Raw genomic sequence first — 14378 nt, forward strand, 5'->3', positions numbered from 1 at the left:
AGTGTATTTGAAACATGGAATACCTTTTTTTTTTTTTTTTTTTTTAATAAAGTGCTACTTATAGCTATGTCTCACAAAATTTTTTTACACAAATTTTAACATGTAATATTTTTGTTATTTAATTGTAAATATTTCTTAATGAACTTTTTCCTGTTTTATTTACTATTTATTATTATTATTAATTTTGTTGTTGTTGTTGTACTGGAATTGAACCCAGGTGCACTCTTATCACTGAGCTATATCCCAGCCCTTTTTAGATTTTTAATTTTGAGACAGAGTTTCCCTAAGTTGCCCAAACTGGCCTCAAACTTAGGATCCTCCTGCCTCAACATCCCAGGTAGCTGGGCCTACAGGTGTGCACCACCTTACTTACTGGTTTTGTCTTTCATGGTTTTGCTTTCTGAGGTTTCAGCTACCTCAGCCACCCTGGTCAGCTGAACTCTAAAATACTAAATGGAAAATTCTAGAAATAAACAATCATTCGTTTTAAATTGCTTGCCATTTCAAGTAGCATGATAAAGTCTTGAACAGTTTGACTCCATTCTGCCCAGGACATGACTTTCCCCTTAGTCCAGTGTATCCACATTGTGTATATTACCTGCCAGTTTGTCATTTAGAGCCATCCCAGTTATCAGATTGACTGTTGTGATATCAGAGAGTGCTTGTGTTCAAGTAACACTTACTGTATTTACTAATGGCCTCAAAGTTCAATAACAGTGATGCTGGTGATTTGAATATTCCAAAGAGAGCCGTAAAATGCTTCCTTTAAGTACCATCTCACAGCACAAGAAACACCAGCATAAATACAGTAAGATATGTAAGTACAATAAGATATTTGGAGAGAGAGACCATATTCACATAACTTTTATGGCATATTATTATAGTTCTATTTTATTATTAGTTATTATTCATCTTTTACTCTAATTTTATAAATAAAGCTTTATCAAAAGTATGTATATATATATATATATATATATATATATAGGAAAGAACATAGTACATATAGTGCTTGGTGCATTTGCTGGGGATCTTAGGCCATATCCTCTACAAATAAGGGGGGATTACTGTCTTTAGTTTCAGGCACATAGAATTTTTAAAAGTATACATGAATGGGCATGGTGGTATGTGCCTGTAGTCCCAGCTACTTGGGAGGCTGAGGTGGGAGGATCATTTGAGTCCAGGAGTTTTGAGTCCAGCCTGGGTTTTTAAAAATAAGAATACAATTCCTTGGATTTTACTATATTCACAAAATTGTCCAACCATCACCACAGTCAATTTTAGAACAGTTTCCTTATCTCCAAAGAAGCCTCTTTCTCTTGTCAGTGATTTCCATTTCTCCCAGTTTTTTTTTTTTTTCCTTTACTGCTGGACAACCATTAGCCTACATGTTTGTCTCTAGGTGTGCCTGTATTAGACCTTTTGTGTAAAGAGCATCATACAACATATGGTCTCTTGTGTCTAACTTCTTAGTGTAATGCTTTCTAGCCCATCCAGCTGGGGTATGTATATGAACTTCATTTCTTTTTGTTACCAAATAATACCCCATTGAATGGATATACCAGATGTTATTTAGCCACTCATTCCTTAATGGACTTTTGGCTTGATTCTACTTTCTGGCTCTTATGAACAGTGCTACTGTGAACATTTGTGTACACATCACTGCGTGGACACGTTTTGTTTTCCCTTGAGTACAAAGTGAAACTGCGGGGTACTGTCCCACTTAGGTTGATCGTCCAAGGAACTGCAGACTTTTCCACACAGTTGTCCTGTTTTGCATTCCCACCAGCAGTGTGTACAGGTGTTTTGGTCAGCTTTTTCAATGCTGTGACTCAAAAGACCCAGAACAACTGTAGGGGAGGAAAAGTTTACTTGAGGGCTCTTAGTCCATAGAAGTCAGCTCCCCGAGGTGAGGCTGAACATCATGGCGGAGAGTGTGGCAGAGGGAAGCAGAGGCTCCGATCTCCAGTCACAAGTGTATATACCCACAGCCCCGCCCCAGTGAGCCACCTCCTCCAGCCACACCCCCCTGCCTCCAGTCACCAGCCAGTTAATCCCTTCAGGGAGTAGTCCACTGATTAGAGTAAGACTCTCACAACTCAGTCATTTCTCCTCTGAACCTTTATATATATATATAATTTGTAGATGGATACAATACCTTTATTTATTTAATTTTTTATGTGATGCTAGGTATTGAATCCAGTGCCGGACATGTACTAGGCAGTACTAGTATACTAGGTGAGCATTCTACCACTGAGCCCCAGCCCCAGCCCTCTCCTCCCTGCACTGTCTCACGTCTCACATGTGAGCTTTGGGGGACACCTCACATCCAAACCACAACAACAGGCTTCTGATTTCTCTACATCTTCAGCAATACTTGTTACTGTCTCTCTGTTTTAATCCTTAAATGTCGGCCTTGGATCTGCTGAGTAAATTTTTATACGTGGTGTAAAGTAAAGGTTCGCCTTCTTTCTTCTGCTTATGGATATCAAGTTTTCCCAGTACCATTTGTTGAAGACTCTATTTTTCCAACTGACCAGTCCTAGCACCCTTGCAAACCATCAGTTGACTATGTGTGTCTGGCTGTCTTTTTAACTCTCAGTTCTAGGCCTGTTGTCCCTGTGACTACCCTTATGCTAGTGCCACCTCGTCTTGATGACCACAGCTTTGGAGTAAGTTCTGAAATGGGGACGTGTGAGTCCTCCAGTTTTGCTCTTCATCTTCAAGACTGTTTTGTCTACTCTGGGTCCCTTGCATTTCCATCTGAATTTTAGGATTTTAAAATATATGAATTTCTATAGTTCATTATGTGTGGAGAAAACAGTCTGTAGGATAATAGACTTTTGGAGTGATTGAGGTATGTCTCTTAGATAGCTTGAGCTCACTAATAATATTCACATTTTTAACTCTGTAACTGTAAGAAATAATGCAGGGGAAGCCAGTGGAAACATTTTGCAGAATTAGAGTAGAGTATCCCAACCAGAAATTAGCCCTCAGACAGTCCACTGACTCTATTCGGACTTCCCCAGTTTTGTCTGTGTGCGTGTATGTAAGGTGTGTGTGGGGTGTGGGGGTGTGGTATGCGTGTGTTATGTGTGTGGTGTGTGCATGTTTGTATGTGGTATGTAGGTGCATGTGTGGTGTGTGGGGGGGGTGTGCACGGGTGTGCATATGGTGTGTGTGCGTGCGTGTGTTCAGTGCAGCATGCTCTGTCAGCTCTGTGGCCTAGGCCTCTGCCATCGTGGTCAGGACACAGACACAGGGTATCTGATGGCACCTTTTAGAGCCACGCGAGCCTCCCTTTTGCCACTCACCCTCCTCCTCTTCCACAGTCACTGACCTGTCTTCTGCTTCTGAACTTTTATTATTTCAAAAATGTATGAGTGGTCTGGGCATGGTGGTACATGCCTATAGTCCCAGGCACTCAGGAGGCTGAGGCAGGAGGATTGCTTGAACCCAGGAGTTTGAGATCAGCCTCAGCAACATAGTGAGTAAATGAATGCAGAGTTATGAATGCAGTCACGCAGTGTGCGACCTTGGGGGCTGGTGTATGCTGCTCCCTGGCAGTCCCCCGGGGCCTCACCAGGTTGTGCCATGGCGGCCATTCCTTTGTATTGCTGAGTAGTGTTCCATGGTATGAACATTTGTGTTTTGAAGGACTTCTAGACTGATTCCAGCTTTTTTTTTTTTTTTTTTTTTTTTTTTGGGTGCTGGGGATTGAACCCAGGGCCTTGTGTTTGCTGATTCCAGCTTTTGACTGTTACAAATAAAGCTGCTGTGAACATTCCTGTGCAGGTTTTTTGTGTGAACTTAAGCTTTTCTCTCTCTAGGACCAATGCCCAGGGCCAAGGCAGCTCTTCTTTATGGACTTCTGTCAGTCGCTGCTTCATAGAGGTTGAAGAGTACTGCAAGGTATGCACATGTCATGATGGTTACAGCTGGTCTTCCGTCCTGCCTGGGTGCAACATTCGCCGCCGCCTGTCATGTTTTGCTTTAAGTTGGATTTGTCAGGTATTAAGATTATCCTCAGTTTTCTTTTGGTTCATAATTTACAGGTATGTTTCTTCACTTGTTATATTTCTACAACTCTCAGTTTTTTAAAAATGTATCTTTTGACCAGAGTAATTAGGCAAGAGAAAGAAATAAAAAAGAGAAGAATATGGGGCTGGGGTTGTGGCTCAGTGGTAGAGCGCTCATGAGGCCCTGGGTTCGATCCTCAGCACCACATAAAAATAAAATAAAGGTATTGTGTCCACCTACAACTAAAATTGTGTGTGTGTGTGTGTGTGTGTGTGTGTGTGTAGGAAATATACATAGAAGAATAGGAAAAGAAGAAGTGAAATTATTACTGTTAGCAGATGATATGATCCTATACTTAGAAGATAAAAAAAGCTTTACCAGAAGACTGCCAGAAGGATACAGAATCAACATCCAAAGTCAGTTGTCTTCTGGGAGCCATAGAACACCCTGGTAATCCCAGCAACTCTGGAGATGGAAGCAGGAGGGTTGTAAGTTCAAGGCCACCCTCAGCAATATAGTGAGACCCTACCTCAAGATAGAAAAAGGAGGGAAGGCTGGCTGGGATGTAAAACTCAGCCATAGAATGCCCCTGTTCAATCCCCAGCACAAACAAAGTTCTAATTTAAATAAATAAATTTTAAAATAAAATTTGGGGCGAAAAAAAAAAAAGGCCAGTCGTAGTGGCGCACACCTGTAATCCCAGCAGCTTGGTGGAGCTGAGGCAGGAGGGTCATGAGTTCAGAGCCAGCCTCAGCAACTTGATGAAGCCCCGTGCAACTTAGCAAGACCCTGTTTCAAGAAATGAAAAGGGCTGATTCCAATACCTGGTACCGAAAACAAATAATCAGTAGTTTTCCTATACGCCAATTATGCTGCCAAAAAAAAATCAGGAAAGCAATTCCATTTCTAAAAAATAACATTAAAAAAACCCACCTTGGAACAAACCTAACCAGGGAAACGAACAATCGTTATAGTTAAAACATGAGTGGACGAATTTAATGAGAATTAAAATGAGTGGACGATGGAGAGCCATTCCACATTCATGGATCAACAGAATTGATATTGTTAAAATGGTCACACCACCAAAAGTGAGGTACAAATTCAGCGCAGTCCATCAAAATACCAGGGCTGGGGTTGTGGCTCAGTGGCAGAGCACTTGCCTGGCATGTGTGAAGCACTGGGTTTGATCCTCAGCACCACATATTAATAAATAAAATAAAGGCCTGTCAGTCAAAAACTCATTAAGAAAATATCAGTTGTATCCTGTGTGTGCGCACACACGCCCTGGGGATTGAATCCAGGCGCATTTACCAATACTACATCCCCAGCACTTTTTTTTTTACTTTGAGACAGAGTCTCACTGAGTTGCTTAGGGCCTCGTTAGGTTGATGAGGCTGACCTTGATGAGGCTGGTCATCCTCCCTCAACCTCCCAAGTGGCCAAGATTGCAAGGCATGTACACCATGCCTGGCACCAGTGACATTCTTTACAGAAATAGAAAACACTGTCCTAAAGTTAATGTAGAAGAATAAAAGAGCCAGAATAGCCAAAGCAATATAAGAAAAAGAAAAAAAAAAAGTAATACTGGAAGCATCATAATGTCTGACTTCAAATTATACTATAGAGCTGGGGCTGGAGGGGTCAGAGGTCGAGCGTGTGCCTGGCATGTGTGAGGCAGTGGATTCGATCCTCAGCGCCACATAAATAAAATAAAAGCTTGGTGTCCACTTATAACTAAAAATATTTATTTTTTAATTATGCTACAAAGCTATAGTAACAGAGATAGTGTGGTACTAGCATAAAAAATGACACACAGATCAACCCACACTGCAACAGTCATCTGATCCTTGGCAAAGGCACCAAAAGCATGTCAGGGAAAAGAGCCTTTTTAACAAATGGTGCTGAGGAAGCTGGTTATCCACATGTGGAAAAATGAGACCAGATCCCTCTCTCTGGCCCTGCACAACAGTTGAATCAGAGACCTTGGAATTCAATCAGAACCTTTGCAAGTTCTAGAGGAAATTAGGGTTAACACTCCAGCATATGGGCACAGGCAGTGACTTCCTCAGTAGAATCCCTGAAGCTCAAGAAATAATGCCAAGAATTAATAAGTGAGGTGGCATCAAATCAAAAAGCTTCTGCACAACACAAAAAGCAAGTGTGTAAAGAGAGATCCTAGAGAACATGAGAAGTTCTCTGCAGGCTGCTCTTCTGACAGGATCAATATCCAGAATATACAAAGAATTCAAAAAACACCAACGAAAACCCCCCACCAAATAACCTGATCAATAAATGAGCTAACCAGACCCTTCTCAAAAGAAGAAATACAAACAACCAACAAATACATGAAAAAATATTTAACATTTTTAGCAATTGGGAAATGCAAATCAAAACTGCAGTATTTTGCTGAACAGTCCTGTAATCCCAGTGACTCAGGAGGCTGAGGTAGGAGGATCACAAGTTCATGGCCAACCTCTGCAACTAAGCAAGGCTCTGAGCAACTTAGTGAGACTCTGTCTCAAAATAAAAAATAACGAGCTGGGGATGTGATTCAGTGGTGCAGCAACCGTGGGTTCAGTTCCTGTACAAAAGCAAGCAAAGCAACTCCACTACTCCATCTCGACCCAGGTAGAATGGCCACCATGAGAGTCCAAACAGTACGTGCTGGAGAGGTGGTGGGAGAGGAGCACTCCACACTGCTGGTGCAGTTGTGCGTCAGCGGAACTGCCATGGAAATCAGTACAGAGGTCCCCAAGACCCAGCCCTGCCACTCCTCGGTGATCCTAAAGAGTCAGAGTCAGCTTAGGCATGGGACATATGCACATCATTATTTATAGTGGCACATTTCACAGTAGCCAAACTATGGAACCAGTCCAGGTGCCCATCAGCAAACAGATAAAGATAGTATGGCATGTACACACAGTGGAGTTTTATTTAGCCAGAAAGAAAAATGAAATTATGTCATTTGCAAGAAAATGGATGGAACTTGAGAGCATTATGCTAAGCCAAATGCAAAGTCAGGAGTTGTATGTTTTCTCTCATGTGGAAGCTGGAAAAAAGAAAAAAAAAAAAAAAAAGTGAAGTGGGAATCTTCTGAAAACAGAAGGGAGACTAGAGGAGTAGAGGGAAAGGACCAGGGAGGAAAGGGGAAGTGCTGAAGAGCCTGTTGACCAAATGTCTCTGTAGGAGCGTGTAACAATGGTTCCTGCTGGTATGTATGATCATAATGCACTAATGAAAATATGGGAAAACCTATAAGATAACATTAAAAAATAAAATAAAATATAGAGTAAACATTGTTGGAATTTCCTCTTTTTGGAGTTGGGAGGTGTTGGGGATTGGACCCAGAGGCACTTTACCACTGAGCCACATCCCAGCCCCTTTTCTATTTTTTATCTGAAGACAGGGTCTTGCTAAGTTGCTAAGCTGGCTTTGGACTTGTGATCCTCCTGCCTAAGCCTCGAATGTTGCTGGAATCACAGGTGTGCATCACTATGCTGGCTGTTGAATTTTCTTACCCAATCTGAGAAACTTTTCTCACTGACTCTCCTGTGTGCAGTTGTTGGTACTATTCCATTAGTACCAATTCCTACCATTTTATTTTATATCTTCCATTTACTAGTGCTTCACTTTTGTTTGTATGTCTCTTTTTCTATTTTGCAGTGACTAGATTGGAGTAGGTTTCTTGCCCTTGCTTTGTTGCTCTTTCCCTGATTCTGTGTCACGCAGGCATCTGAGTCATCCTGTTGGGCATTAAGAGAAGGGACCACCTCTCTCTCTGCTTCCTGGCTGCCATGAGCTGGCAGTGTCCTCCCCCACACTCTGCCACACTCTGCTCCCCTCACTTCAGGCCCAGGGTATGGGGGCCTGCCCACCACAGGCTGAACCTCTGAACTTGCAGAGCCTCCAAATCCGTTCAGAGAATGGTTAGAAACTGCCTTTCAGAAATGGACTTGCTCAGAAGAAGCCAGCTAATCCTTTGGATGATGACCTTTGATGTCACAAGCTCAAAATCCCCATGTGGACGATGACAACTCATAGGGAAAAGAAGCACCAGCCTGTGAAGAGGCTCTCTATGCCCTGAAAGCTGCTCATCCGGTCCCAGCTCTCCCCACGGCCTTCCTATGAGTCTTCCTGCCACCAGCCGCGTTGAGAAGGCAGATTTGAGCTTTTGCCCCTGTTCTCTTTGCCAGTGACCTAGCAGTGAAGTGCCTCCTTTTTGGAAAAATGAAAATGAAAAGAGGGGGCATGCAGCCCATGCGTGTGCAGACAGCCATCTGCCCCTGGAGTCTGCTACATCCACTCTCCTCACAAGAGGTGTGAGAGAGGCCTTAGGACCCAGAAGGAAACCTAATGCCTGTCTTACGGAATCCCTTGTCCTGCAAGTCCAAGCAGCTCTGCTTTGGATTCTTTTTTTTTTTTTTTTTTTTTTTTTTTGATACCTGGGATTGAACCCGGGGGCACTGTACCATTGAACCACATCCCCAGCCCTTTTTATATTTTATTTAGAGACAGGGTCTCACTAAGTTGCTTAGGGCCTTGCTAAGTTGCTGAGGCTGGCTTTGAACTCAGGATCCTCAGCCTCCAACGCTGCTGAGATTATAGGGGTATGCCACGGTGCCTGGCTCCACTTTGGACTCCTGATGTCTGAGTGCAAGAGCAGCACCCACCTCAGCAGCATGCACGGGCACAGGACTGCAGGGGCCAGAGCCAAAGTGCAGTCTGCGTGTGAGAGAAGATGCTGCTGCAGCAGACCTGGGAAGTGCCTGAGGACCAGGAGCAGTGGGTGAGGGGCCACTGGGGTCAGTGCTGGTTTTGAAGCTGATATGAGAGGACATGAAGGCATTGGTGACAGAGACTCCGGTGTTGGGGTTCCTAGGGTAGCACCGGCTTCACACACAGATAGACCTTTATATCCTGCAATCAGTCCTCTAGTTTTGTGAGTAAAAATGTTAGATAAATAAATCCTGTCTGCTATTACCATAACTTTGTAAATAACTTGTAACATTGAAAAGATTCATAGTTTCCAAAATAAACTTTTAACTTTGTTAAAAGATGCAGGCTTCTGTTTCTTTTTGTATCAGAAGAGCGAAGCTGTCTTGCTAACCTGCCCAAGGCTACAGACTAGCAGTGAGACCCACTGGAGGATGGGCAGGATGACGGGAGCCAGGAGAAGTGCCGGGAGGCAGAGGAGGGCCAGGCCGTGGTGATCCTGAGGTCGCTGTGGCAGGCTCCCATGTCACCTCACCCCCTGTCGCTGTGCATGAGAGGCATGTGGCAGCTTCACAGGTGGCCCTGTGTGTTACTCAGCAAGATGGAGACAGTGTGGAGGGACAGGTGGTGGGTAGCAGCAGATGCAAGGTCAAGCAACACGAGCTGCTTGGACTGGCCAAGGTTGAGCTCCGTGAGGCTTGCAGGGCAAGTTCACTCTTCCCTCAGGAGGGGCCGAGTCCTTAGATTTCTCAGGATGGAGAGGAATCCCTGGCGCTGCCACACAGGAGGCTTCAGGAGGTGTTGGCCTCAAGGAGCTAAGGAGCCAGCAAGGGACATGTGGAGTGCCGTGGTGGGCCTGGTGGTGATGGGGGTGTGTGGAACAGGGACGGTGAATCGGTCTGCGGAGAGGTGGGTCCCGGAGCTGGGGGATGCCTGTGGTGACTGAGTGCAGCCTGCAGAGGTCCGATAAGAGCAGTGACTGCAGATTCCTGTCCCTTACCCTGAGTCCCAGGATTAGTGAGCTTATGTTGGGGATGGACTTACTGGACTTTTGCTTTCCAGCACTGGTAAATACCTGACAGAGATCAACTTAATGAAAGAAAAATATTATTTTGACTCATGGATTTGGAGGTTTCTGTTTGTGGTTGGCTGGCTCTGTTGATTTTAGGCCTGTGGTGAGGAAGAGCTTTGTTGGGGGGAATGTGTGGTGGAGCAAAGCTTCTCACCTCACGGCAGCCAGGAAGCAGAGAGGGAGAGAGAGAGAGGAAGGGGCCAGGGATAAGACACACCACCCTTCAAAGGTGCCTGCCCAGTGGTCTGCTTCCTTGTAGGCACCACTTCCTGGTAGCCCTGCAGGCTGGCCACCAAACCTTTAGCACAGGATCTTTGGGGGACTTTTCTGATCCAAACTGTGACAATGGCTCAGGGAAGATTCACAGAGTGGGGAGGAGTGAGTGACCCTCTTGTGCTTGCCTGCAGCTCTGTGGCCATCACAATGTTCTGGAAATTTGACTTGAATACTACGTCCCATGTTGACAAGCTGCTGGACAAGGAGCAGGTGACACTGCAGGAACTAATGGATGAAGACGACATCCTGCAGGAGTGTAAGGCTCAGAACAGGAAGCTGCTGGACTTCCTGTGCAGGCAGCAGTGTATGGAAGAGCTGGTGAGCCTCATCACGCAGGACCCACCTCTGGACATGGAAGAGAAGGTCCGCTTCAAGTATGTACTGAGGCTGTGATGGGCCTCCCACTGGGCAGCACTCAGGGAGGCCACGGGCAGTGTCTGAGGACAGTCAGAGCCAGGGTTTTTTTAATAGAGATGGAGACTGTAAACACTTAACCCCATCTGAGAAGTGAGGAGGCCTCTGCCAAGTTTGAGTTTGGAATCTCTAGTGTGTTCTCTCCTTCTCAATTTAAGTTGGTGTGTATTAAGTACGTTTATATTAAGTTGGTACCTGCTGGAACTCTTTGAGTGACAGCATGCTGCGGGGAGGGTAGACTGATTCTGTCGTAGAGAGGCAGTTGGGATTGCAGCCTAAGCCCATGCCATCAGCGGTGGGCCAAAGACCAGGCTGGAGCCATGTGCAATATCTGACTTCTGAACCCCAGGAAGTGCTCACTTTGGGATCTTCACGTGAAGGAAATACATTATTATCATTAGTGGTACTAACCATTCTCAAAGTTGGTTTTGTTTTATTTTGCTTTTTTAGTATGCCATTCAGGATGTTAGGAGATGACAGACAGGACAGAGGCTGTGTGGCAGGATGGTTAGGCTTTGAGTAGAGACATAGTGTGCACTGGGGGATGCTTCTGGCAGCAGGGGGCTTCCTCACACATGCGCAGACTGCAGGCTCTAAGCATGCAGCTCCAGGAAGCGCCCTGCAGGGTCCCCAGCACCTCCCAAGGGATGAGTGGCCACAGGCACCAGGTTGAGGCTTATGAGGAAGGGTAAAGTGCATGAGTGGTAGAACTTTAGAGCAGGACCAGCAAAACAGCCCTGCCTTTGTGTGGCCTGTGAACCAGCAAGGGTTTTACATTATTAAATGAGTGAAAAAATAACTAAAGGCGAATGCATAGTGGTCTTGTTGGCTGGCCATGCTCGTCCACGCACAACCAGAGTCCAGGTGCAACAGAGACTCAAACATGTTTGCTGTCTGGCCTTCACAAAAACTGGTGGCTGGTCTTTGGTCTCAGGAGGAGAGCAGGGTGGCTGGATGTCAGCACCATTCACCAGAGTGGGGGCTTGCTTGTGCAGGGCCGAGGCTCGGGGATGCGGTGACCATAGCCAGAGGCCACTGTGGCCGCAGCATCCTACTCACAGCTCTCTTGGCCCTCTCACCCCCACCTGTCACATGTCACATGAGTTTGTGACACATAGAGCAAAGTGACAGGTTCAGGAGACAGATGACGGGATCATGTGGGCAAGGGTGGGACCCAGGGTGGTGTCCATGAGGCAGGAGAGTTGCAGTCAGTTTGAGAGAAACCAGTAATGAATGCTAAACAGCAAAGAGAGAGCGCGAGGCTCTGGGGGCCTCAGGTAAGGCTCAGATAGAACCGGTGGAGAAGTCAGCTCAGCGGCCAGCAGCGTTCTGGATTCCTATGAAGTCTATGCCAGAGTTGTTTTCGTGTATTGTGTTAGGCACTCCATGGACCCTTTCAGTCTGTAAATTCATGAATCTCAGCTCAGAAAAAAATGTTCATATTCTTTCTTTTTCTTTCTTTCCTTCCTTTTTCTCTCTCTCTTTCTTTCTTTCTTTCTTTCTTCCTTTCTTTCATTTGTTCTTTCTTTTCTTTCTTCTTTCTTTCTTCTTTCTCCAGGGATTGAACCCCCAGGGGCTCTTAACCACTGAGCCACATCCTCAGCCCTTATTGTATTTTATTTAGACACAGGGTCTCACTGAATTGCTTAGGGCCTCGCTAAGTTGCTGAGGCTGACTTTGCACGTGTACTCTTCCTACCATCCTCCTGCCTCGACCGCCCAAGTCGCTAGGATTGTAGGTGTGCACCACTGCACCCAGCCATATTTTTAATTTCTAAGAACTTTTTCTTATTTTCAGATTTTTATGGAACAGTATCTCACTACATTGCGCATTCTGGTCTTGAACTCTTGGGGTACAGTGGTCCTCCTACCTCAGCCTGTGTCTCAGATATCTTATTGAAAACTCCCAGTGTACCCAGTCACTGACTGGTGTGTCTTATTATCATAGAATACTGTGATTTTTAAAGTTTTCTCTGGACTGGGACTCTCTCCTCTATGCCTTGTCTCCTGTCTGTCAGCAGTGTACCTTTTCAGACATGAGGCCCTAATGCTTGTGCAGAGTTTGGGCTCTGAGTGGGGCTTGCTCACTGTGAGCTTCACCACAGGTGAAGTGGGCCAGCTGTTTGGTTAGATGACAGCTAGTTGATTTTGTCTTTTTCTCTAGAAAAGAATCCTTCCAGCTCTTCCTGCTGGGATATAGATTTGTCAGCATCCTGGGTGTTGACCCAGAAGGAGGGCCTAGGGGCACTCATGCAGTTTTTACAAACCCCCTATTCCTGGACCGCATCTTGTCCCTGCTCTCAGCTGTGCCTGGATCTCTGAATCAGGAGCTAAGTGGTTGACTTTTCCCAGGAATGAATTTCCCCAAGTTTGTAGAGGGGCGTGTGTCTGCTCTGCGACAGTTCCCAGCCCACTGCCCTCACCAGCCACTCCTTCACGGTGAGGCCACAGGAGCCGAGTGGCTTGGGCCCTCACTCCGTTGGTGCCTCTCCTGGGCATTGAGATTCTGTTTTCCCTGGGCTTGGCTGGCTACTCTCTGTCCTCTAAGCTTAGTCCAGTGTTATTTCCACTTCTCTTTTCTTGTCTTTTTAATTATTGGCATTATTTGAGTAGGAGTTGAGGGGGAATATCAGCTAGCCTGTGTGATCCATCTGCCATGCTTATTTGGAGTTCCTATTCCTTATATAAATTTTTTCTTATTAGAGCTTTATGGTTACATAGTAGTAGGTTCATCCTGACAAACACAGATGTGCATGGAAATCTATTTCAGTTCCTGATCCCCCTTTCCCTCTCGTCCTCTGTCCTCTTCTCCCCTTCTCCCGCTACTCTACTAGACTTCCTTTTGTTCATCTACGAATTTGTATTTGATTGGTTCTTTATGTTATCCTATCCTCCCTCCATCTTTCCTTTATTTTTCTCTAACTTCCTCATAAGAGAGAAAACATTCGACCTTTGAGTTTCTGAGTTTGGCTTATTTCATTAGCATGATGTTCCCATTTCCATCCATTCACTGGCAAATGTGATGATTTCATTCTTCTTTATGACTGAGTAGAACTCCATTGTGTGTGTGTATCACAATTTCTTAATCCATTCATCCATTGATGGGCACTGAGCTGGTTCCATAATTTTGCTATTGTGAATTGTGGTGCTGTAAACACTGAGGTGACTGTGTCACTATAGTGTGCTGAGTCTAGATGTTTTGGATAAATACCCAGGAGTGGGAGAGCTGGGTCATGTGGTGGCTCCACACCGAGCTTCTTCAGGAGCCTCCACACTGCCTTCCAGAGTGGGTGACTCATCTGCAGCACCCCCAGTACACCCACAGCCCCCCACCTGCTTGCATTCGTGTGCTCGATCACTGCCTTTCTGCCTGGAGTGCGAGGAGACCTTAGTGTGGTGTTGATTCGCATCTTCCTGATTACTAGAGATGTTGAACATTTTTTTCATGTATTTATTGGCCTTTTGTGTTTCTTCTTTTAAAAATATTTTTAGCTTAGACAGACACAATACCTTTATTTATTTATTTATTTATTTATTTATTTATTTATTTATGTTAATGTGGTGCTGAGGATCGAACCCAGTGCCTCACACGTACAAAACAAGCACTCTACCACTGAGCTACAACCCCAGACCTTGTATTTCTTCTATTGAGAAGTTTCTGTTTAATTCTTTTGCCCATTTATTGATTGGGTTGTTTTCTTAGAGTTAAGTTTTTTGAGTTCTTTGTATATTCTGAATTTAATCCCCTTTCAGAGGAGTAGCTGACCAAGTAGTAGGCTCTCTTTTCATGCTCTTAATCATTTCCTTTGCTGTGAGGAAGCTTTTTAATTTAATGGCATCCCATTTATTGATTGTTGGTTTTATTTCTTGTGCTTTGGGGGTCTTGT

General features: G+C 44.9%; 1 protein-coding gene across 12 annotated transcripts in view; it reads left to right on the top strand.

The window, feature by feature from the left end:
• Ppp6r2 (protein phosphatase 6 regulatory subunit 2) overlaps positions 1-14378 on the top strand; it is a 91562-nt gene that overhangs the window by 39586 nt on the left and 37598 nt on the right. For 8 of the 12 annotated variants that reach the window (XM_047547980.1, XM_047547983.1, XM_047547984.1 and 5 more), the window contains exons 2-3: positions 3828-3909; positions 10210-10452. In XM_047547980.1, coding sequence (XP_047403936.1) covers positions 10226-10452 — 227 coding nt within the window. In that variant the 5' untranslated portion in view covers positions 3828-3909; positions 10210-10225. Of the gene's footprint in view, positions 1-3827; positions 4009-10209; positions 10453-14378 lie in introns of those variants that run through there. The other 4 variants (XM_047547981.1, XM_047547982.1, XM_047547991.1 and 1 more) reach the window with 4 other exon arrangements.

This window comes from Sciurus carolinensis, chromosome 4 (genome assembly GCF_902686445.1).
Source record: "Sciurus carolinensis chromosome 4, mSciCar1.2, whole genome shotgun sequence".
Classification (NCBI taxonomy): Eukaryota; Metazoa; Chordata; class Mammalia; order Rodentia; family Sciuridae; genus Sciurus; species Sciurus carolinensis.